This window comes from Oncorhynchus mykiss, chromosome 23 (genome assembly GCF_013265735.2).
Source record: "Oncorhynchus mykiss isolate Arlee chromosome 23, USDA_OmykA_1.1, whole genome shotgun sequence".
NCBI classification, from domain to species: Eukaryota; Metazoa; Chordata; class Actinopteri; order Salmoniformes; family Salmonidae; genus Oncorhynchus; species Oncorhynchus mykiss.
The window spans coordinates 31,218,987-31,245,053 of record NC_048587.1 but is presented as its reverse complement, the minus strand read 5'-3'; the positions used below and the strand labels follow the sequence as shown (position 1 = coordinate 31,245,053).

At 42.0% G+C, this 26,067-nt stretch overlaps 1 protein-coding gene across 1 annotated transcript in view; it reads left to right on the top strand.

Moving 5' to 3' along the window:
• Positions 1-5,851: 5,851 nt before the first annotated feature.
• Positions 5,852-26,067, top strand: part of LOC110502574 (acylphosphatase-2) — an 87,554-nt gene continuing 67,338 nt past the window's right edge. Inside the window, exon 1 of the mRNA XM_036960166.1 lies at positions 5,852-6,056. Coding sequence (XP_036816061.1) covers positions 5,997-6,056 — 60 coding nt within the window. The 5' untranslated portion in view covers positions 5,852-5,996. The remainder of the gene's footprint in view (positions 6,057-26,067) is intronic.

Genomic DNA, 26,067 nt, shown 5'->3' with positions numbered 1-26,067 from the left:
ATTTTTCTAAGCTATACATTCCCTTCATTAGACAACATCTGTCTGTTTTGTCGGAAGTGTTACGCAAATGACTTTTCCACTTGTGACTCAATAGAGATCTCAGTGTTTGGTTCCAAATCTGAATACAATTTGTCAGTGAATGCCTGACGTTTGCTGCGAAGAAACAGAATCACTAGATCATGTATTATGTTATTGCCCCTATGTAGATTGTTTCTGGTTAGCAGTGTTGGGCAATTTGGAAAGCCATACTCCATCAATAAATAATATAATAATACTCGTAGGAAGGTTTTCCATCTTCAGCTCACAATCTGTGGAATCTATATGATTAGAAAGGTTTAAAATGTATGTAAAACATCACAGAACAATTGAAAAATATATGGCACATAGAAACCAAACCAGGCTGGTCTATGGTGATAGGTGGGATGGGCTGAGAGTGGCTGAGGGGTGGGATTAAAGAGTTTATGTTTGGTAATGTATTATTGATATGTGATTGCTTTAATTAAAAGTGCCATGTATGCTAAATGTATATGTAAAATGTATGTATATGTAGCAGAAAAATGAAGAGGGTAGATGGGTTAATAAAAAATGGAAACAAATAGTGTTAGAGAGTTGGTCCAGGGTCAAATGATGAACCAGCACCACTCTCCTGCTTCACAGTTCTCATTCAAGAAAAATGAATCCTCTACAGACAGACTGCTAGTTCATTTTAACTGTGGGATTTGACTAATGGCAGATGAGATCAGAATTTCGTACCTGCAGTCACTGCCCAGGTGTTTTGACTGCACCTGCACCCATTGGCTGTGCCCACTCTAGCCTACATGTTTCTCTTTTAGACGGTTTATTGTCTTTGGTGCCTGTGAGCATTAGAGCACGGAACAGGAGGGTGGTTGGAAAACGTTCCGGGACATTTCCTACACCAAACCTGATCCACAGAAAACAGAATCCTTATCCCCATAGTTAAGGATAAAAAAATGTACCAATGGATGACACTACCCTGTTCTGGATTGCCACTAAAGCAGTGTGCCGCAAACCCAGTTCAGCCCGTATGCTATGCCTGTCCAGGAATGTGACAGGAGGGGAGTGTTTCCATGATGGCTGCTGGTGGAGCCTGAAGACTCCCAGCTCTGTTAGGGGTTCCTCCTCTCAACCTGAACAGACACAGGGCACTAAAAGCCCCCAGCCAAGCCCGCTTCTCAGTGTGTTCTCCACGCCTGCCTTCCACACAATGCAAACTGCCCACCCCTACTGGTGCAGAGACAGTGTGTCTGTTACTTGCTGCCACTAATGACCTCCTGGGTGTGCTCAGATCAGGGTCACCAGCTCACTGAAGCAGAACCATGCATGTCAGGAATTCAGAGGCCTCAGCTCCATAAACCTACTCATGTAGGGACCCCTCTCTCCCTTGCGACTGTCCTCACTGTACACATGTACATCCCTTTAGTGTCTCCCATACAGCCCCCCACAGTGCAGTTAACGAACAATCAAGAATGCTGAATGGATTTCCGTGATACGTGGAATTTGATCATTCATGCACGCTTGGTTTTGCATTATTAGCAAAGACTGCATGCTATTTTCAATATTAATGCATGCATTTGATGCATTGCACAACATTCAGTGCAAGCTTAATATTTAGTGCAAGCTTATTTATCTATAGTCCCTGGTTACATCATGCAAGGTAGTAACACCTAGCCGTGTGTTTGTTTTTTGTGGATAGTGCTGCCAGATGTGAAGATTTGACTGAGCATTTGTGTAACATGATGTTGGCTCATGGATATGGAATCGCGTTGGTTTATAACACATGATATGGGCTAATGACTACATGTATAAGTTTGTGCTGATATGGCAGAACTTTTGCATGGAGGATGATGTCAGTCGGTGACCTACTAGCTCTTGACAAAAATGTTTATCTGTTAACCTCTTCCTCTATACATTCTATTAGCAATAAAGCGTAATATCTGCAGCCTTTAAGTCATTACTGAAATATTCACAAAGATAGATTGTCACACTGTAACAATTTTTGTTTCTTGATATACAACTAAAGTCGCATATATAAACTTGCCATTTCTGGTTGTATTTCAAAGTAACCTACTGCCTGGAGCTGGCTTGGTTACCCCTAGGGTACCAGACCAGTATAGAATGTGAAAACATTGATGTAGGTTGATATGACAACATACTCTGAGGGGGGAGGCAGCCTGGTGTAAGGGAGAGTACCATTTAAATGTCTTCCCTCCAAGTTGTAAATGTTACATAACAAGGATTAACCTACTTGGAGGCTATAAATATAAGTGTACACTGTGTACAGACATTTAAGATCAGTGCATCTGTGATGGTTGAGATATGTCTGCACGGTCCTAATGCTTTATTGGATTCAAATTAAAATATGAAAAAAATCCTCTCTCCTAATTAGGTTGTCTTTTCGCTTCAGATCTGGTTAGAATCAAGAGTTTGTGGATCAGAGTCTGGTTCAGTGGGTAAAACTCACCTCTGGATAGACCGGAGTCATATACTTCCCTGCATGAGCCCTACGCACAACTCTGTCTCTTTTCTTCTGCTCCTATCCTGTCTTAAAAATAAAATAAAAAAACATAAGGATTTATGAATTCTGTTCTCCTAATATACATATATATACATATATAACATTTTTTATCAAGAGTTTGATCCAGACAGGACTTGACGTGCTACTGTAAAGGTCAAATGCAGAGTGGTTTTACCATTAAGAATACATTAATTCGGAAAGTACTCAGACCCCTTGACTTTTTCCATATTTTTTTTACGTTACAGCCTTATTCTAAAATGTGTTAAATTGTTTTTTTTCCCTCATCAATCTACACACAATACCCCATAATGACAAAGCAAAAACAGATTTTTAGACAATTTTGCAAATCTATATAAACAGAAATATCACATTTCTAAGTATTCAGACCCTTTACTCAGTACTTTGTTGAAGCACCTTTGGCAGCGATTACAACGTTGAGTCTTCTTCGGGTATGACGCTGCAAACTTGGCACACCTGTATATAGGGAGTTTCTCCCATTCTTCTCTGCAGATCCTCTCAAGCTCTGTCAGGTTGGATGGGGAGAGTCGCTGCACAGCTATTTTCAGGTCTCTCCAGAGATGTTCAATCGGGTTCAAGTCCGGGCTCTGGCTGGGCCACTCAAGATCATTCAGAGACTTGTCCCGGAACTACTCCAGCATTGTCCTGACTGTGTGCGTGGTTTGTTGTCCTGTTAGAAGGTGCTGCTGAAAAACATCCCCACAGCATGATGCTGACACCCCCATGCTTCACTGTCGGGATGGTGCCAGGTTACCTCCAGATGTGATGATGTCCTCAGACCAGAGAGTCTTGTTTCTCATGGTCTGAGAGTCCTTTAGGTGCCTTTTGGCAAACTCCAAGAGGGCTGTCATGTGCCTTTTACTGAGGAGTGGCTGTCTGGCCACTCTACCATAAAGGCCTGATTGGTGTAGTTCTGCAGAGATGGTTGCCCTTCTGGAAGGTTCTCCCATCTCCACAGAGGAACTCTGGGAGCTCTGTCAGAGTGACCACCAGGTTCTTGGTCATCTCTCTGACCAAGGCCCTTCTCCCCCGATTGCTCAGTTTGGTCAGGCGGCCAGCTCTGGTCTTGGTGGTTCCTAACTTCTTCCAACTAAGAGTGATGGAGGCCACTGTGTTCTTGGGCAAATTCAATGCTGCAGAAATGTTTTGGTACACTTCCCCAGATCTGTGCCTTAACACAATCCTGTACCGTAGCTCTACAGACAATTCCTTCAACCTCATGGCTTGGTTTTTGCTCTGACATTCACTGTCAACTGTGGGACCTTATATAGACAGGTGTCTGCCTTTCCAAAATCATGTGCAATCAATTAAATGTACCACACATGGACACACATCAAGTTGTATAAACATCTCAAGGATGATCAATGGAAACAGGATGCACCTGAGCTCAACTTCGAGTCTTATAGCAAAGGATCTGAATACTTACAGTAAAAGTCAGAAGTCTACATACACCTTAGCCAAATATATTTATACTCAGTGTTTCACAATTCCTGACATTTAATCCAAGTCAGTTAGGATCACCACTTTATTTTAAGAATGTGAAATGTCAGAATAATAGTACAGTGATTTATTTCAGATTTATTTTCAGATTTCCCAGTGGGTGAGAAGTTTACATACACTCAATTAGTATTTGGTAGCATTGCCTTAATTATTTTACTTGGGTCAAAAGTTTAGGGTAGCCTTCCACAAGCTTCCCACAATAAGTTGGGTGCATTTTGGCCCATTCCTCCTGACAGAGCTGGTGTAACTGGGTCAGGTTTGTAGGCCTCCTTGCTCGCACACGCTTTTTCAGTTCTGCCCACAATTTTCTATAGGCTTGAGGTCAGGGCTTTGTGATGGCCACTCCAATACCGTGACTTTGTTGTCCTTAAGCCATTTTGCCACAACTTTGGAAGTATGCTTGGGGTCATTGTCCATTTGGAAGACCCATTTGCAATCAAGCTTTAACTTCCTGACTGATGTCTTGAGATGTTGCTTCAATATATCCACATAATTTTCCTCCTTGATGATGCCATCTATTTTATAAAGTGCACCAGTCCCTCCTGCAGCAAAGCACCCCCACAACATGATGCTGCCACCCCCGTGCTTCACGGTTGGGATGGTGTTCTTCGGCTAGCAAGCTTCCCCCTTTTTCCTCCAAACATAATGATGGTCATTATGGCCTAACAGTTGTTGTTTCATCAGACCAGAGGACATTTCTCCAAAAAGTACAATCTTTGTCCCCATGTGCAGTTGCGAACCGTGGTCTGGCTTTTTTATGGCGGTTTTTGAGCAGTGGCTTCTTCCTTGCTGAGCAACCTTTCAGGTTAGTAGATATAGGACTCGTTTTAATGTGGATATAGATACTTTGTACCTGTTTCCTCCAGCATCTTCACAAGGTCCTTTGCTGTTGTTTTTTGGGATTGATTTGCACTTTTCGCACCAAAGTACGTTAATCTCTAGGAGACAGAATGCTTTTGAAGGCACAGTCAACTTAGTGTATATAAGCTTCTGACCCACTGGAATTGTGAAACAGTGAATTGTAAGTGAAATAATTTGTCTGTAAACAATTGTTTTAAAAATGACTTGTGTCATGCACAAAATAGATGTCCTAACCGACTTGCCAAACCTATAGTTTGTTTTAACAAGAAATTTGTGGAGTGTTTGAAAAACGAGTTTTAAGGACTCCAACCTAAGTGTATGTAAACTTCTGACTTCAACTGCATGTAAAGAAGGTGTTTGTTTTTTATTCATAATAAATTTGCAAAAATGTCTAAATACCTGTTTTTGCTTTGTCATTATGGGGTATGATGTGTAGATTGATGAGGAAAATAAATGTATTTAATCCATTTTAGAATAAGGCTCTAACGTAACAAAATGTAGAAAGTCAAGAGGCCTGAATAGTTTCCGAATGCACTGTACATTGTGTTTTCATTGTGCTTAGTTATGAATTGCAGTATGGCTCACATTTTGATGCTTTTAAAATACATGATTTATTAGAAATAAGTCCTGTAAACTATGATATTCTTTAGATTCAAACCATTTCATCTTAAGTCATTACGATAGGGCTCATTCCAAAACTTGACAGACTTACCTCGAGGGAATCTATCTTGAATTATGAAACGAGGGGATGTGAGGTTGTGTCCTCTCATTCAGAACTCCAGTGCCTCTCCTCTCTGTCTGGTTGACTGGGCAGGTGAGCCTTATGCTCTGTGTCAGAGTGGAGCCACCAGGTCGCCCAATGGGACGCTACAGGACCCAAGTCAACCCTGTCTGACTGACTGCCTGGTAGTGTTTGGCTGTGCCTCTTTCCCCTAACCCACCACAAGACCGTAGATAACCCATCAGCTCAGCTCTCACCACTTCTGTGCCTATGAGTTTCTGGGATGAGAGGTGCTCTTACCAAAAGAGAAGGAACTATGTGACATGATATTGGATTGGCTGACGTGAAATCCAGGGCCTCATGGCTATGCTGAGGCAGTATCATGACGACACAGGCTTTAGTGAGAGGAGCCTGAACCCTGTGAGTACAGTTCACATACTTTCCCATAGTTTGGTTCCTCTTGTTTCACTTCAGATGTTGGCTTATATCACTCACCGGTTTAAATGCTTGGTATGGACATGATCAAGTTAATGTACAGTGGGGGGAAAAATGCAGATTTGACCAAGTACTTTCTTGCAGCCATGTATTTATACATTGTACAAATAATTGTTAATATCTCTTTTCTGTTTGCAACACATCTGTAGTGTGAGCTGTAAATTGGTTATGTCAGAGAGGATAATCTGTTCAAATGCAATGTAGTACTTAAAATGATTCCCATGTAAATGTAAGTATTCTGCTGATGACGTTTGCTGTACTGTCAGAAAGCACATTAGTGCCTGGTTTGGAGTGTAGTCCAATACTCTACTGTTGTATAAGTGCTGTTTATGGATGGTAATGAGTACGATGCAGTTTAGGGATTGACCTAAGCATGGGGCCTAAACTTGTAACGGTGTGGGGTGTCCTTTCAACTGAGCATTTGGCAATCTCCACTTAACCTCAAAAGCCTGTCAGTACTGTAGCTATTTGCTAAATGATTAGTAGAACTGACACAAGTAGATAGACACATGCATCCAAACTCAGGCTGAGATGACAATTGTCATGATGTTCGCCTGGGGGAGGTTTATGACAGTCATAAATACCTCTTCCCCCCTTTTTCCTCTCTCTACCCTACTGATGTTACATTTGCAAAACCCTTGGTTAACATAGAGATTCTGGGAACATCAGAAGTTGGGGGGAAATTAACTATATTCAGGTAATCGGACCAATTGAACATATCCAGTGGTACTTAATGAATATGATGTCAGTTCGGTTGTCATCTGAGACATTCTCATCAATGATAAGATGACAAACTCTACAGTGGAAAGTCTACACATCGGAGTTATCGGATTCACATGGAATTGTTGTTCAATTTAAATGTTTGAATATGAAATTATTTGTGATGGGATGAAATGTGATTTTAGCTTCTAAAATGTGAGAATTGGGGTTTTATAAGGTTAGGGCTCTGCTCAATCAGTGGCCCGCCCCTGTGAAGGGACATGGGCTATAAAACTTTTCAAACACGCCCTCCTCTCCCTTCCTATATAAAGCCTTGACGACAATATAACCTCCTGTTCCGAGGATGTGAGGACGACGGTCCGATGTCAGAATGGTTCAGATAATAACTACAGAACGAAGCCAACATCAGCGTGAGCTTTGGTTGCGAATGGTATGAACTTTGAACTCTTATTCACTTCAGAAGTGATACCTCCTAGCCGTTGAGTTAGCAACAGCAGCTGCAAACGAGGCCTGCATGAGGAGCCGTGAGAAAACATACCTGAGCAGGTTGTAGTGGTGTGGGGTCAATAAAGAGAACTCTCGCCTCCGGACAAAACGAGTAGAAGACCTAATGGCCCAGTACATTGACAGCCATGACACTGTTCAAATCAAATTTGATTGGTCACATACACATGGTTAGCAGATGTTATTGCGAGTGTAGTGAAATCCGACAGTGCAGTAATATCTAACAAGTAATAAAGAAAATCCACAACAATTACCTAATACACACAAATCTAAGTAAAGGGATGAAATAAGAATATACAGTTGAAGTCAGAAGTTTGCATACACCTTAGCCAAATACATTTAAACTCAGTTTTTCACAATTCCTGACATATAATCCTCGTAAAATATCCCTGTCTTAGGTCAGTTAGGATCCCCACTTTATTTTAAGAATGTGAAATGTCAGAATAATAGTAGACGGAATTATTTATTTCAGCTTCTTTTTCTTTCATCACATTCCCAGTGGGTCAGAAGTTTACAAACACTCAATTAGTATTTGGTAGCATTGCCTTTAAATTGTTTAACTTAGGTCAAATGTTTTGGGTAGCCTTACACAAGCTTCCCACAATAAGTTGGGTGAAACTGAGTCAGGTTTGTAGGCCTCCTTGCTCGCACACGCTTTTTCAGTTCTGCCCACAAAATGTCTATATGATTGAGGTCAGGGCTGTGTGATGGCCACTCCAATACCTTTGTTGTCCTTAAGCCATTTTGCCACAACTTTGGAAGTATGATTGGGGTCATTGTCCATTTGGAAGACCCATTTGCGACCAAGATTTAACTTCCTACCTGATGTCTTGAGATGTTGCTTCAATATATCCACAGAATTTTCCTCCCTAATGGTGCCATCTATTTTGTGAAGTGCACCATTCCCTCCTGCAGCAAAGCACCCCCACAACATGATGTTGCCACCCTCGTGCTTGACAGTTGGGATGGTGTTCTTCGGCTTGCAAACCTCCCCCTTTGTCCTCCAAACATAACAATGATCATTATTGCCAAACAGTTCTATTATTGTTTTGTCAGGCCAGAGGACATTTCTCTAAAAAGTACGGTCTTTGTCCCCATGTGCAGTTGCGAACCGTAGTCTGTCTTTTTGGCGGTTTTGGAGCAGCGGCTTCTTCCTTGCTGAGCGGCCTTTCAGGTTATGTCGATATAGGACTAGTTTTACTGTGGATATAAATAATTTTGTACCTGTTTCCTCCGGCATCTTCACAAGGTCCTTTGCTGTTGTTGTGGGATTGATTTGCACTTTTCACACCAAAGTACGTTAATCTCTAGGAGAAAGAATGCGTCTCCTTTCTGAGCAGTATGACGGCGGCTTGGTCCCATGGTGTTTATATTTGCGTACTATTGTTTGTAGAGATGAACAAGGATGAACCAGACCTGTGGAGGTCTACAAATTGTTTTCTGATATCTTGGCTGATTTCTTTTGATTTTACCATGATGTCAAGCAAAGAGGCACTGAATTTGAAGGTAGGCCTTGAAATACATCCACAGATACACCTCCAATTGACTCAAATTATGTCAATTAGCCTATCAGAAGCTTCTAAAGCCATGACATTACTTTCTTGTCCAAGCTGTTTAAAGTCACAGTTAACTTAGTGTATGTAAACTTCCTACCCACTGGAATTGTGATACAGTGAATTATAAGTGAAATAACCTGTAAACAATTGTTGGAAAAATTACTTGTGTCATGCACAAAGTGGATGTCCCAAACGACTTGCCAAAACTATAGTTTGTTAACAAGAAATGTGTGTGGTTGAAAGTGGTTGAAAAACGAGTTTTAATGACTCCAACCTAAGTGTATGGAAACTTCTGACTTCAACTGTATACATATAAATATATGGATGAGCAGTAACCGAGCGGTATAGGCAAGATGCAATGCATGGTATAAAATACAATATACAGTGCCTTGCGAAAGTATTCGGCCCCCTTGAACTTTGCGACCTTTTGCCACATTTCAGGCTTCAAACATAAAGATATAAAACTGTATTTTTTTGTGAAGAATCAACAACAAGTGGGACACAATCATGAAGTGGAACGACATTTATTGGATATTTCAAACTTTTTTAACAAATCAAAAACTGAAAAATTGGGCGTACAAAATTATTCAGCCCCTTTACTTTCAGTGCAGCAAACTCTCTCCAGAAGTTCAGTGAGGATCTCTGAATGATCCAATGTTGACCTAAATGACTAATGATGATAAATACAATCCACCTGTGTGTAATCAAGTCTCCGTATAAATGCACCTGCACTGTGATAGTCTCAGAGGTCCGTTAAAAGCGCAGAGAGCATCATGAAGAACAAGGAACACACCAGGCAGGTCCGAGATACTGTTGTGAAGAAGTTTAAAGCCAGATTTGGATACAAAAATATTTCCCAAGCTTTAAACATCCCAAGGAGCACTGTGCAAGCGATAATATTGAAATGGAAGGAGTATCAGACCACTGCAAATCTACCAAGACCTGGCCGTCCCTCTAAACTTTCAGCTCATACAAGGAGAAGACTGATCAGAGATGCAGCCAAGAGGCCCATGATCACTCTGGATGAACTGCAGAGATCTACAGCTGAGGTGGGAGACTCTGTCCATAGGACAACAATCAGTCGTATATTGCACAAATCTGGCCTTTATGGAAGAGTGGCAAGAAGTAAGCCATTTCTTAAAGATATCCATAAAAAGTGTTGTTTAAAGTTTGCCACAAGCCACCTGGGAGACACACCAAACATGTGGAAGAAGGTGCTCTGGTCAGATGAAACCAAAATTGAACTTTTTGGCAACAATTCAAAACGTTATGTTTGGCGTAAAAGCAACACAGCTGAACACACCATCCCCACTGTCAAACATGGTGGTGGCAGCATCATGGTTTGGGCCTGCTTTTCTTCAGCAGGGACAGGGAAGATGGTTAAAATTGATGGGAAGATGGATGGAGCCAAATACAGGACCATTCTGGAAGAAAACCTGATGGAGTCTGCAAAAGACCTGAGACTAGGACGGAGATTTGTCTTCCAACAAGACAATGATCCAAAACATAAAGCAAAATCTACAATGGAATGGTTCAAAAATAAACATATCCAGGTGTTAGAATGGCCAAGTCAAAGTCCAGACCTGAATCCAATCGAGAATCTGTGGAAAGAACTGAAAACTGCTGTTCACAAATGCTCTCCATCCAACCTCACTGAGCTCGAGCTGTTTTGAAAGAAGGAATGGGAAAAAATTTCAGTCTCTCGATGTGCAAAACTGATAGGGACATACCCCAAGCGACTTACAGCTGTAATCGCAGCAAAAGGTGGCGCTACAAAATATTAACTTAAGGGGGCTGAATAATTTTGCACGCCCAATTTTTCAGTTTTTGATTTGTTAAAAAAGTTTGAAATATCCAATAAATGTCGTTCCACTTCATGATTGTGTCCCACTTGTTGTTGATTCTTCAGAGGCCCATTATCAGCAACCATCACTCCTGTGTTCCTATGGCACATTGCGTTAGCTAATCCAAGTTTATCATTTTAAAAGGCTAATTGATCATTAGAAAACACTTTCACAATTATGTTAGCACAGCTGAAAACTGTCGTGCTGATTAAAGAAGCAATAAAACTGATATTCTTTAGACTAGTTGAATATCTGCAGCATCAGAATTTTTGGGTTCGATTACAGGCTCAAACAGGCCAGAAACAAAGAACTTTCTTCTGAAAGTCATGTCTATTCTTGTTCTGAGAAATGAAGGCTATTCCATGTGAGAAATTGCCAAGAAACTGAAGATCTCGTACAATGCTGTATACTACTCCCTTCACAGAACAGCGCAAACTGGCTCTAACCAGAATACAAGAGGAGTGGGAGGCCCCGGTGCACAATTATCCAAGAGGACAAGAGTACATTAGAGTGTCTTGCTTGAGAAACAGCAAATCATAGTCCTCAACTGGCAGCTTCATTGAATAGTTCCCGCAAAACACCAGTCTCAAAGTCAACAGGATGCTGGCCTTGTTGGTAGAGTTCCTCTGGCCAATAAAAATTAATCTTAATCTTTTCTAAAAATGTTTTACCCCTTTTTCTCCCCAATTTCATGGTATCCAATTGTTTAGTAGCTACTATCTTGTCTCATCGCTACAACTCCCCTACGGGCTCGGTTGAAAGCCATGCGTCCTCCGATACACAACCAAACCAAGCCGCACTGCTTCTTAACACAGTGCGCATCCCGGTCGGTTACGACAGAGCCTGGGCGCGAACCCAGCGTCTCTGGTGGCACAGCTAGCACTGCAGTACAGCGCCCTTAACCACTCCCTTAATCTTTTCTTTTTATTGGCCAGTCTGAGATATGGCTTTTTCTTTGCAACTCTGCCTAGAAGGCCAGCATCCTGGAGTCGCTTCTTCACTGTTGACGTTGAGACTGGTGTTTTGCGGGTTCCATAAAAAATCTGCCGTTTCTGATCAATTTGATGTTATTTTAATGGACAAAACATATGATTTTCTTTCAAAAACAAGGACATTTCTAAGTGGCCCCAAACCTTTGAACGGTAGTGTACATATGAGATGAATAATGCAAGATATGTAAACGTTATTAAAGTGGCATTTTTAACGTGAATAGTGATCCATTTATTAGTGCCAAGGATTTCAAGTCTGTATGTTGGCAGCAGCCTCTCTATGTTAATGATGGCTGTTTAAGAGTCTGATGGCCTTGAGATAGAAGCTGTTTTTCAGTCTCTCGGTCCCTGCTTTGTACTGACCTCGCCTTCTGGATGGTAGCGGGGTGAACAGGCAGTGGGCTCAGGTGGTTGTTGTCCTTGATTATCTTTTTGGCCTGCCTGTGACATCGTGTGCTGTAGGTGTCCTGCAGGGCAGGTAGTTTGCCCCCGGTGATGCGTTGTGCAGACCGCACCGCCCTCTGGAGAGCCTTGCAGTTGTGAGCAGTGCAGTTGCCGAACCAGGCGGTGATACAGCCCAACAGGATGCTTTCAATTGTGCATCTGTAAAAGTTTGTGAGGGTTTTAGGTGACATGCCACATTTATTCAGCCTCCTGAGGTAGAAGAGGTGCTGTTGCACCTTCTTCACTACACTGTCTGTGTGGGTGGACCATTTCAGTTTGTCTGTGATGTGTACGCTGAGGAACTTAAAACTTTCCACCTTCTCCACTGCTGTCCCGTCGATGTGGATAGGGGGGTGCTCCCTCTGCTGTTTCCTGAAGTCCATGATCATCTCCTTTGTTTTTCTGATGTTGAATGAGAGGTTGTTTTCCTGACACCACACTCCGAATGCGCTCACCTCCTCCCTGTAGGCTGTCTCGTCATTTTTGGTAATCAAGCCCATTCCTGTTGTGTCGTCCTTAAACTCGATGATTGAGTTGGAGGCATGCATGGCCACACAGTCACCCTTGTGGGGCCCCAGTTTTGAGGACTATGTTGAGTGTAAATGAGTTTCAAGGTCTGACTTTTTCTGATAAAGATGTTATATATTAATCAGGACCGGACTACCGCACTTAGTCATGAGGCTAAGAGAACATTTTCCAGTTTTAAAGTACATTCCCTGCAATTCTATACTTTTCGCCATGAGTCAGAGAGAAAAATATGATGTTCCCTTTCAGTCAGTCAACTTCAGTACAACATACTATGGGGGGAGTCGCACTCTCCCGACTTTGGTTGAAGGATCAACAATCACGCCTGACTAGGCCAACCGAATTCGCGCCTCGCTGGAAGCCCTGCCTTCCACAGGTGATAAGTGTTCTACTCTTCAATTATTCCACTATTAACCTTGTGTGAATAGGAATGATTCACACTAATTCACACCATTCCTATTTTCATTGTTGGAGGGAGTAGAAAGAGAGAGGGGCTTGCGTGCTCCTCCAATGAGGAAGTAGCTCCCGAACAGTTGTGCCACAAAAACATTGCTGTGAAGACAGTGCCTCCACTTTCAGTTACTTCAAACGGGGTACTGCATCAGCCATTGCCGGAGCCCTCTGTGCCCATAAGAGGTAAGGGCTTCATGCAGGCCAAACAGTCTCAAGGAAACAGAACCTGTTTTCAAATTAAATTGTATTAGTCACATACAACAGTGAAATGCTTACTTACAATCCCTTATCAAAAAATGCAGTTTTAAGATAAACAATGTTCAGAAAGTATTTACTCAAATAAACTGAAGTAAAAAAAAGTGGAAAAAAAAATACTTAACTAGAAAAATAACATGAATTAAAGCACAACAATAAAATAACAGTAGCGAGGCTATATATACAGGGGGTATCGGTACAGAGTCGATGTGCAGGGGCACAGGTTGGTCGAGGTAATTGAGTTAATATGTACATGTAGGTAGAGGTAAAGTGACTAGGCATAGATAATAAACAGAGTAGCAGCAGCGTAAAAATGGTGGTTGGGGGCAGGGTAAGTTCAAATAGTCTGGGTAGCCATTTGATTAGCTGTTCAGGAGTCTTATGGCTTGGGGTAGAAGCTGTTAAGAAGCCTTTTGCACCTAGACTGCTACTGCTTGCCGTGTCGGTAGCAGAGACAACAGTCTATGACTAGGGTGGCTGGAGTCTTTGGCAATGTTTAGTGCCTTCCTTTGACATCGTCTGGTATAGAGATCCTGGATGGCAGGAAGCTTGACCCCAGTGATGTACTGGGCCATACGCACTACCCTGTGTAGTGCCTTGCAGTCGGAGGGCGAGCAGTTACCATGCCAGGTGGTGATGCAACCAGTGATGCTCTCGATGGTGCAGCTGTAGAACTTTTTGAGTATCTGGGGACCCATACCAAATCTTTCCAATCTTCTGAGGGGGAATAGATGTTGTCATGCCCTGTTCACGAATGTCTAGGTGTGTTTGGATTGACGCTTTGCCTGTTCGATGGTTCGTTGGAGGGCATAGCGGGATTTCTTATAAGCATCCAGGTTAGAGTCCCGCTCCTTGAAAGCAGCAGCTTTACCCTTTAGCTCAGTGCGAATGTTGTAATCCATGGCTTCTGGTTGGGGTATGTACGTAGGGTCACTGATTTGCCAAATGGAGGGCGAGGCAGAGCTTTGTACTGTACGTGTCTCTGTGTATGGAGTAAAGGTGGTGTCAAGATTTTTTCCTCTGGTTGCACATGTAACATGTTGGTAGAAATGAGGTAAAACAGATTTAAGTTTCCCTGCATTAAAGTCCCCGGCCACTTGGAGCACCGCCTCCTGTGTGAGCATTTTCTTGTTTGCTTATGGTATTATACAGCTTGTTGAGTGCGGTCTTAGTGCCAGCATCGGTTTGTGGTGGTAAATAGACAGCTTATGAAAAATATAGATGAAAACCCTTGGTAAATACTGTGGTCTACAGCTTATCATGAGATACTCTACCTCAGGCGAGCAAAACCTTGAGACTTCCTTAATATTAGATTTTGTGCACCAGCTGTTATTTACAAATAGACACAGACTGTCACCCCTTGAGGCAGTTGTTTTATCTTGCAGAGAAAACCCAGCCAGCTGTATGTTATCCATGTTGTCGTTCAGCCACGGCTCGTGACAAATTAAGATATTACAGTTTTACAGTCTCGTTGGTAGGATAGTCTTTATCGGAGCTCATCCAGTTTATTATCCAATGATTGCACGTTGGCTAATATGACTGATAGTCGAGGCGGATTACCCACTTGCCGTCGGATCCTTACAAGGCTCTCTGACCTACGTCCCCAATATCTCTGTCTCTTCTTCCTGCGAATGATGGGATTTGGGCCTTGTCTGGTGTCTGAAGTAAATCCTTCTCGTCCGACTCATTAAAGAAAAAAATCTTCATCCAGTGCGAGGTGAGTAATCGCTGTCCTGATATCCAGAAGCTCTTTTCGGTCATAAGAGATATACGTTACAAATAATGCCAAAAAACACACACAATAGCACAATTGGTTAGGTGCCCATAAACGGCAGCCATCTCCTCGGGCGCCAGTTACAACTGTCCATGTTTAATGCCCCTCTTTTACCCCACGTTTCATGGTGTTCACATGGTTCAAGGGGTGTAGCATTCTCCCCATGGTGGGAGTGATACAGGTTATGGGCCCTGTTGACAATTGGTGGTTGGGAGCAGAGTCGAGGGAACAAGCAGGGTTGGACACAACCATGCTATTATCGCACACACAGTCTGTGGTTCATCTGGACGTTGTTGAACTATAAGAGATATTTGTGCTGCTGCAAGTTGGGCCTCATGACACGTTTTGTGAGGTTTTATCACTTGCATGTCACGCCTCCAAGTGTAGCCCACAGGGTTTTTACGGCTAGGACAGGGGAAATTCACTAGACAGTGCGCCATGTGCTCAGTACCCAGACTGCTGCATCTGTCGTAGTCAGGTCTGGGTGGTCTGCCATAGGCTGTTTTAATTTAGTATCCATTGGGGTCAGCTGGGGGCGTGATTATATTTTCCCCATAGTATGTTATACCGAAGTTGACTAACTGAAAGGGAATGTAATGTTATGGCTATAACTACTGTTCCTTGAAGGAGGGAATTGAGGTACAACACCTGTTTGGCCCCGCGCTGCCCGTTCCTGGGCTCGGTGAAGACCAGAGGAGCACTTAAGTCCCACTCTCTCTACTGTCTCCAACTCCAGAAATTGAACATAGGAATGGGGTTGCCATAGCTCTGGGAGAACGCTAGAAAGCTTAATTCACCAGAAGTTATGCATGCTAACCAAGAGGGTCTTTAGTCTAAGCTAGGCTAGCTAGCCTTTGAACGCAGCACGGTCTGTTTAGAATAACCAAGCTAATTTGATCAAATTTGATTTAATTGATTTGATTTGATACCCAAGAAACTCCACCATGGGGAGGCAGGAATACCTAGTAGTAGCTAGCTCGCTATGCTAGCCTGATCTCCATCATTCTTAAACAGAAGAAGTATGGAATCACCAAGACTCTTCCTAGAGCTGGCTGCCAAACTGAGCAATCTGGGGAGAATGGCCTTGGTCAGGGAGGTGACCAAGAACCTGATGGTCACTTACAAAGCTCCAGAGTTCTTCTGTGGAGATGGGAGAACCTTCCAGAAGGACAAACATCTCTGCAGCACTCCACCAATCAAGCCTTTATGGTAGATTGGCCAGACGGAAGCCACTCCTCAGTAAAAGGAACATGATAGCCCACTTGGAGTTTGCCAAAAGGCACCTAAAGACTCTCAGATCTTGGCCTGAAGGCCAAGCATCATGTCTGGAGGAAACCTGGCACCATCCCTACGGTGAAGCATGGTGGTGGTAGTATCCTGCTGTGGGGATACTTTTCAGTGGCAGGGACTGGGAGACTAGTCAGGATCAAGGGAAAGATGAATGGAGCAAAGTACAGAGAGATCCTTGATGAAAACCTGCTCCAGAGCACGCATGACCTCAGACTGGGGCAAAGGTTCACCTTTCAACAGGACACCGACCCTGAACACACATGAATGGCTTCAGAACAATGCATGAATGGCTTCGGAACAAGTCTCTGAATGTCCTTAAGTGGCCCAGCCAGAGCCTGGACTTGAAGCCGATCGAACATCTCTGAAGAGACTGTGTAGCAACGCTCCTCGTCCAAACTGACAGAACTTGAGAGAATTTGCAAAGAAGAATAGGAGAAACTCCCAAAAATAAAGGTGTGACAAGCCTGTAGCGTTATACTCAAGGAGACTCAAGGCTGTAATCGCTGCCAAACGTCTCTGAAGAGACCTGAAAATAGCTGTGTAGCAACAATCCCCATCAACCTGACAGAGCTTGAGAGGATCTGCTAAGAAGAGTAGGAGAAACTCCCCAAATACAGGTGTGCCAAGCTTGTAGGGTCATACCCAAGAAGACTCAAGGCTGCAATCGCTGCCAAAGGTTCTTCAACAAAGTACTGAGTAAAGGGTCTGAATAGTTATGTAAATGTGATATTTCAGTTATTTATTTTTAATAAATTAGCAACATTTTCTAAAATCCTGGTTTTGCTTTGTCATTATGGGGTATTGTGTATAGATGGATTACGAAAAAAAACTATTTAATCAATTTTAGAATAAGGCTGTTACGTAACAAAATCTGGAAAAAGTCAAGGGGTCAGAATATTTTCCAAATGCACTGTATGTTGCCTGCAGTGGTCCGGTAACCCTCTTCGATAGAATAACAAAAACCAAACCTCATGAGTAATCAATAGGTCAGCTCTCTGAGGATGCTATCATTCATGGATGAGCTGACTCCCACCACCTACTGTAAAGTGCTAGATATGATTCCTACACAGAGTATACAAAACATTAGGAACACCTTCCTAACAGGAAGTTACACCCACAATATGTCAATTTTAATAAATGTGGCATGTATTTTAAGTGGAATTCAGTGTCTGTTGGTGCTGTTTAATATGAGGGAGGACGCTAATTATTTTAATGAGGATGGCCTTATTTCTATTACAGCATATTCAGTAACTGTCAGTCATATTCCATTCAGCCAGCTCAATGTAACATTGATAGGTTTAGGCTACTACATGATACTCAAATTGTCTCTATACCCATCATGAGGTTGCTACAACCTAGCCTATGAATGAAAGTTTACAACAGATCGAGAGAAATTGGAGTAATCAAGGTGACAGACATTGACACATTCAATACCGCCTTGCACACTCTTGCCTGCATCTGGCTGATCTATGGTTATATCATTAGTTAAACAGTTGCACGCAAGTTTCTATTGGACAAATTCAGGTATGTTTATCCCCGTTTTGTTCTGTTTGTTTCCATTTAAGAAATGTTTTTCAACAGAATCGGTGGAATGATTACTGCAAACAAAGTTCACTTTCATAGCAGCCACATACAAACAGCATGATCGCTTTGATCGTTGTATTCCTTCTCACATCTATGCGCTCTCCTCCTTTCACCTTTTCCCTTTGCTTGTGGACTTCAGTACGCAACAGATCAGCCTTCTGTGACCAGGTGAAAAAAACGCTACACACAGCCTTCATCGTTGTCACCATATTAACGTCATAGTCAACATAGCTACTAGAACTAACGCGTTGGTAAACTTGCTACACTACTATGCAGTACAGCATACAGTTAGCAGCAAGCAGTTTAGCATTTACACCCCAGTGGCAATAAGTTAATAAAACCAAAAGCTTACCTTGACTTGGAAGAGTTCCAGTGTTGGATAGCCATGACCAGCTAGCTAACATAGCACCCCTCTTTGTTTGACCCGGGTGTTTGAGTAGGCTAAACTAGCTAGCTGCATTCACTAAGTAAGTGAAGAAAATACAACAAAATATCTCTCTCTCTATCTCCCTTGCTTCTCCGTAATTTTTCTCTCTCTTTGAGTCAACTACTCACCACATTGTATGCACTTCACTGCTAGCTAGCTGTAGCTTATGCTTTCTGTAATAGATTTTCTCTAATACTTTGTTTGGATGGACAACATGTCACTTTATGCTTCAGGAGCTCTGATAGGTTGGAGGATGTCCTCCGGAAGTTGTCATGATTACTGTGTAAGTCTAATGAAGGTGGTGAGCACCAGGAGCCTCCTAGGTTTTGTATTGAAGTCATTGTACACAGAGGAGGACAGAAACTAGCTGTCCTCCGGCTACACCATGATGCTACCCTACAGAGTAATGTTGAGGATACTGTAGACTTTCATTGCAAAACCATGTATTTTAATCAATGATTTGGTGACGTGAATACATTTAGTAGAGTTCTATCTTTAATGTTTCTCTATTTTATGAAATTCACTGAGGAGGATGGTCCTTCCCTTCCTCCTATGAGAACCCTCCACTGGTGTAATTGGGCTATGACCATTTTATAAACATGTTTACTAACAAAACACCATTTATAGCTTTGTGAATTCCATATTTGAAAGTTACAAATAAATAGGGAAATTCGGGCTCCTGAGTGGTGCAGTAGTCTAAGGCACTGAGGTGTCACTACAGTCCCTGGTTAGATTCCAGGCGGTATTGGAAGTCCCATTGGGAGGCGCACAATTGGTCCAGCATCGTCCGGATTTGGCCGGGGTACGCCGTCATTGTCAATTTGTTCTGACTTGTCTAGTTAAATAAAGGTTACATTTAAAATAAAATAAAAATGGTATAGGTATTAAATAAATTGTAGCATATTGCTTTGAAATGAAGAACGACTGTATAATTCACCTCTCAGAAACATGAAAACTGTAGGCCATGTCACCCCACGTTGATGCTCATGAACGGGAAATGCGGACATTGTGTCAAGTTGGCTGGATGTCCTTTTTGTGGTGAACCATTCTTGAAAAATCTAGCAGTATTGCAGTTCTTGACACAAACAGGTGTGCCTGGCACCTATTACCATACCCAGTTAAAAGGCACTTAAATATTTTGTCTTGCTCATTCACCCTCTGAATGGCACACATACACAATCTATGTCTCAATTGTCTCAAGGCTTAAAAATCCTTCTTTAACCTGTCTCATCCCCTTCATCTACACTGATTGAAGCGGATTTAACAAGTGACATCAAGAAGCGATCATAGCTTTCACCTGGATTCACCTGGTCAGTCTGTCATGGAAAGAGCAAGTGTTCTTAATGTTTTGGATACTCAGTGTAAATGGAGGCTGCTGCTGAATTAGTTGAGATTGCAGTGCCTTTTCCTCCACAGTTGGTGCAATACTCCCTTTATACTGTGGAAGCTTCAACAATGGTACAGTACAGAGGTCAGGAAAAGGGGATAGGGGATAGTAGTGATGGAGCTGTAGATACTCTAGAGAATACATTTGGATACCTGAACACACCTGAAGAACACTCTTTGTCTTTTCACAATATTTGACCACATTCATAACTGTTCTTCTATTGTTGTCGTGACCATCTTATCTGGAGGATTACATTGTATGTGTTTGTTGAAAGGAAAACATGCATTCCGAATATCCTGTACACTCTGTTTATGTCTGCTTACAGTATGTTTACTCTCTGCTTATGCCCAATTCATTGTATTGTTACAGTAACATAATGAAACTGTCTGTTTTCATTCCAAAGATTTTCTGCGTTCACCAAATTCTGTTATCATCTAAATATATGATTAGAATTGTGAAATAAATGTGCTAAATTGATGTAATATATAAGCTGCTTTTGTTTGTTTCATGATGTCAATGTCAACAGGGCAGTACAAATCCTGCAATTCTCATTTGTCAGCAGGATGTAAGTCTCTGTGTGTGTGTGTGTGTGTGTGTGTGTGTGTGTGTGTGTGTGCGTGTGTGTGTTCTGCCAAGTCTGACAAAATATAATCGAGAAATTTGGTATCCTACATAACATGAGACGTACTACATTCCTCTACACAGCACATGTAATCTATTGTTTATTGCTGTATAATATAAAGGCCTGTTATACTGCCAGACGGGTGCCAGTGCTGGACTGAAGAAAAGCCTGCACACACTGTATTGTAGCTCTAAACGAAAGCCAAAGACAAGTGCTTATGGAGACTTATCTGAAAATGTACAGTACCAGTCAAAAGTTTGGACACACCTACTCATTCAAGAGTTTTTCTTTATTTTTACTATTTTCTACATTGTAGAGTAATAGTGAAGACATCAAAACTATGAAATAACACAAGGAATCATGTAGTAACCAAGAAAGTGTTAAACAAATCAAAATAGATTTTAGATTCTTCAAAGTAGCCACCCTTTGCCTTGATGAAAGCTGTGCACTCTCTTGGCCTTCTCTCAACCAGCTTTACCTGGATTGCCCTTCCAACAATCTTGAAGGAGTTCCCACATATGTGTTGGGTCATTGTCCTTTTGAAAAACAAATTATAGTCCCACTAAGTGCAAACCAGATGGGATAGCGTATCGCTGCAGAATGCTGTGGTAGCCATGCTGGTTTAGTGTGCCTTGAATTCTAAATAAATCACAGACAGTGTCCCCAGCAAAGCAACAAAATGAGTATGTGTCTCAAACTTTTGACTGGTACTGTATATGAAACTAGAGTGAATACGAAGCTTCATTAACAGTCTAGGATTTAAATGCCAGCTTTTGATGTTTATTTCAGGTAGTGTCGGACATGTAGTTTGTTTTACAGAAAACTAATATTGCCAGAATTTAGTTCATATTGGTAGCATTTCTGTATGATGAAGAGTCAGAGACTTTGTTTTTTGTACCCCTGCTTATCGTATGAGTACATCTATCAGAATAGATATTTTAATTTCTGCAAGACGCACTTGAAAAGGATGTACACAAATGACGCTCATTAGACAGCTCAGCTATAGAGGCAGGGGGTTAAAGGGCCGTTTTTTTTAGCTTTTGTGATTTGATAATTCAGCCGTTGGTGGTAGCAGGCCATTAGCAGCACGCCATGCTAACCCAGCTGCCCGTCTGTGAATGGACAGTGCCAGGGTGAGTGAATGCATGTAATAAATGACAGTAACAGTATCGGGAGTCTAATCATGGCTCCACAAGCCAGTGTTACTGGACATCAGCTCAGCACCCTAATGGAGGTTGCACACCTAAGATGGCAGGTAAATCATGTGCTTCTTCTCTTCTCTCCTTTATGACTACAGTGATCCCTGTGTTCCAATGCAATTCACATTTTACACCCATAATTATAAATATTCCCTCATTAGGCCTATAACCACATCTGTGCTATGATGTGCCTGCAAGTATTTATATGTTGTTATTTGTTGGACAGTGTTTTTTTCTCTGTTATGAGCTGTGTGTTCATCCTGTGCTATGAATTTTTTCGCAAGGGTGAAGGCACAGCTGTGTTTGTGTGTGTGTGCATATGTGGGCAGTACTGTTTATTTGTGTATGTGTGTGTTTACAGTTTGTTTCTGTGAAACGGCATAATGTTACGGTACAGTGGTATGTGTGCGCTTGTGCGTGAGCTTGTGCGTGTGTGTGCGAGTGTGTTTGCATGTGCTCAGTCAATGTGTTCTCTGACTTGTGTTCACCTCTGTTCTGCAGTCTGTTACGTTGGCCAGGGCTGTTTGCTATTCCCTAAGCAGAAAGACTTCCATTAGCTCTGATGATCACATGTATTATCACTGATTAGGAGGCAGGGGAAAAGGCTGTTTCACCTTATTGCTTTTCCCTTCATTTATTTAGGCATATTCATCCTTTGATTGTCATGGGTTGCAGATGTCTCAGAAAACTGAATTATGGTGATTTGATGGTGATTGTAAATAATAGTACTCCACTTGATCTTAAGTGTACTTTCTGTCTTACTATTTAGGGAAAATGTAAAGGCAGAGTACTGTCTCCTGCTTCCTACTGGAATGTCGTTTGAGAGGGTCACAAGAAATAGGACTACACTGCAACTTCTACATTAGTACCACTGCCAAATGCCAAACTTGACCCTTTTGACCTAGAGTCAAGATCTTCAGTGACAAGTAAGCTAGGCCTAGAGGGGTACTGTATATCAGTAGCAGTGGTGTAGTGGAGGTTAAAAGCATGTCAATGTTGTTTACTCACCTTTTGCAGAAAAATGCATTTAAAGTATAGGTAGCGTTACTTTTTTCACAGTGACCGGCGATCAGAGTTGACCCATTATTTGTTTTACCACTACATAACTGATCAGTAACCGACCCATTGCCAAACTACAGGTGTGAAGACATTTGACAATCAAAAACAAATAGTGAAATCTCATAGTAACTTGGGTGCCTGCTTCACTGCTTTTTCGCTGTGTAGTGCTGGTTTTCTGGTTGGAATCAAGTCAAGAAAATGAGATAAGGGAAAATGTTGTTCTATTCAGGGGTCGATACCTCAATTGCGGAGGTCAGTAGCAATCACAGTACCTGTGTACATAAATAAGATCTTTACATGCATAAGCCAGAGAGATTTTCTGAGGGAACATGCTCTATAATTACCAGAGTGCTGGTACAAAACGCTTCAGGAAAACGTGTATGTTTATTTGGATTACAGAAAAACAGAATTCTGTCCTCCTGAGGGACATATAGGTTTAAAAGCTTACTTCGGTATATGTGATATTTTTGAAAGAGGGGTAACAAAAGCTCGTGTCACAGGGCACCTCCAGTCTCCCAGCCTAGGGAACTAAATGCACTTATTCCGAAAGAGTGTGTGCGTGTGTGTGTGTGTGTGTGTGTGTGTGTGTGTGTGTGTGTGTGTGTGTGTGTGTGTGTTTAAATAAATAATTTAAAATCCCAATGCCACAGTTTTGATGAGTGTTTACCCAAATTAGTACAACAGACTCTTCCAATAGGGGATTAACTATGGGGAGATGTTGAGAGTGCCTTCGCTGCCTCAGAGGCAGATGGAATAGGTTACAGGGATGCACTGATCACAGGATCCTGTATGGCACTTCACCCGCACAAGGTTTGAAAACATTGAGAGAATTATATTTTACAAACAGACCATCAACGAACAGTGAAAGGTGAAGACACTTTTATGGAAATGAGTTTGATTGTATGTAATAGAGGGGGGATAATGGTGCTGTTGAAAGCAAAAGGAGCAAGAAGGCTAAACTACCTTAGGTCTTGATGTATCTGCGCATCATTATGTGATGGTCTGTAGCTAGTAATGCTAACTGGGAAGTTTCCATTGAAAACATGAGGTCATTATTCAGGAGAAATTACTTTAGAGTGTTGCAGCGGTTGTGTGGAGGACGAATCTGAACCTACCGGGCTTCTAATCTGATCCAGTAAGATTGCAAAGCCGTTTAGTCTTGAATTTGACTTGAAGGCGGCTTTGCAGTATGTCAAAACAAGCGCAAGTTGTACAAATAGACATTTCTGAGTGGTGTTTACACATAACAAATATGTCCTTGACCTTGTGTCATTGTCCTTACTTCAGGTGTGACAGTTCCCTGCTTATTTCTGAGTGAGAGGAGTAAACAAAACTTTCAAGACGTTATCCTGAAGAGGTCACACATAACCTTAATCAGAATTGGTTGTCTTTACTAAATCCTGCTTAAACCATGGATCTATGGATTATTATGAAAGGTTATTATTATAATTGTTTTGTGTGTGTATACGTGTGTTTTTCATTGTAATACATATGCCCTTGACTTTATGTCTTAGAAATCCCACATAGGCTTTCTGGATATTACATGGTGAAACGTATAATCTTTACAATTCCAAATCATTTACAATTGAAATGTTATTTTATTAGGGGTTGAAATGTTTTTGTTTATTAAGGCGTGCCCTTCTGAGATTTCTATTGTCTCTGCTCTTAAATGACGATGAATATCATGATCGCTTTGTCAAAGACCAGCCCTATAGTTATCAGACAGACAAGCCTGATCGAATGCATATGGATCTCTTCCTTAAGAGCCACAGAGGGTTGTGATGGCCTTTCCCTGTCATTATATCCCAGGAAGTCCAGGCTTGTCCTCCCTTTACAAATGGAGGATATCAAAATGGACACCAATTAGGATGGAATAAGGGGGCTAAATCCTGTGCAACATTGTATGCAAATTTTAAAATACTAATCTCAATGAGTAGGTTAAGTGCAGAAGTGGAGAATACATTGTACTCATGTTGGGAACATTGTACAGGTCTGCGGTATATAATCTAATGGACATACAAATTACCTATATTTTGATTCATTGTGTGATGGCAATAAACTAGAGGTTCCCAAACTAGGGGTGGCAACCCCATTTGGCAATACCCAAAAAATATATATACAGCGCATTCGGATAGTTTTCAGACCCCTTGACTTTTTTCCACATTTTGTTATTTTACAGCCTTATCCTAAAATGCATTAAATGTGTTATTTTTCTCATCAATACCATATAATAACAATGCGAAAACATGTTTTGAAATTTTTGGGGAAAATTTATTAAGTATTCAGACCCTTTGTTATGAAACTCGAAGTTGAGCTCAGGTGCATCCTGTTTCCATTGACCATCATTGAGATGTTTCTACAACTTGATTCGAGTCCACCTGTGGTAAATTCAATTGATTGGACATGATTTGGAAAGGCACACTCCTGTCTATATAAGGTTCCACAGTTGACAGTGCATGTCAGAGCAAAAAACCAAGCCATGAGGTCGAAGGAATTGTCAGTAGAGCTCAGAGACAGGATTGTGTCGAGGCACAGATCTGGGGAAGGGTACCAAAACACTTCAGAACCATTGAAGATCCCCAAGAACACAGTGGCCTCCATCATTCTTAAATGGAAGAAGTTTGGAACCACCAAGACTCTCCTAGAGCTGGCCACCCAGCGAAACTGCGCAATTTGGGGACAAGGGCCTTGGTCAGGGAGGTGACCAAGAACCCAATGGTCACTCTGACAGAGCTCCAGAGTTCCTCTGTGGAGATGGGAGAACCTTCCAGAAGGACAACCATCTCTGCAGCACTCCACCAATCAGGCATTTCTGGTAGAATGGCCAGACGAAAGCCACTCCTTCGTAAAAGGCACATGACAGCCCACTTGGAGATTGCCAAAAGGCACCTAAAGTCTCTGAGACCATGAGAAACAATATTCTCTGGTCTGATGAAACCAATATTGCACTCTTTGGCCTGAATGATAAGCGTCACGTCTGGAGGAAACCTGGCAGTATCCCTACGATGAAACATGGTGGTGGTAGCGTCATGCTGTGGGGATGTTTTTCAGCGGCAGGGACTGGGAGACTAGTCAGGATAGAGGGAAAGATGAATGGAGAAAAGTACAGAGATCCTTGATGAAAACCTACTCCAGAGCGCTCAGGGCCTCGGACGGGGGTGAAGGTTCACCTTCCAACAGGACAACGACCCTAAGCACACAGCCAAAACAAAGCAGGAGTGGCTTCGGAACAAGTCTCTGAATGTCCTTAAGTGGCCCAGCCAGAGCCTGGACTTGAACCCGATCCAACATCTCTGGAGAGACC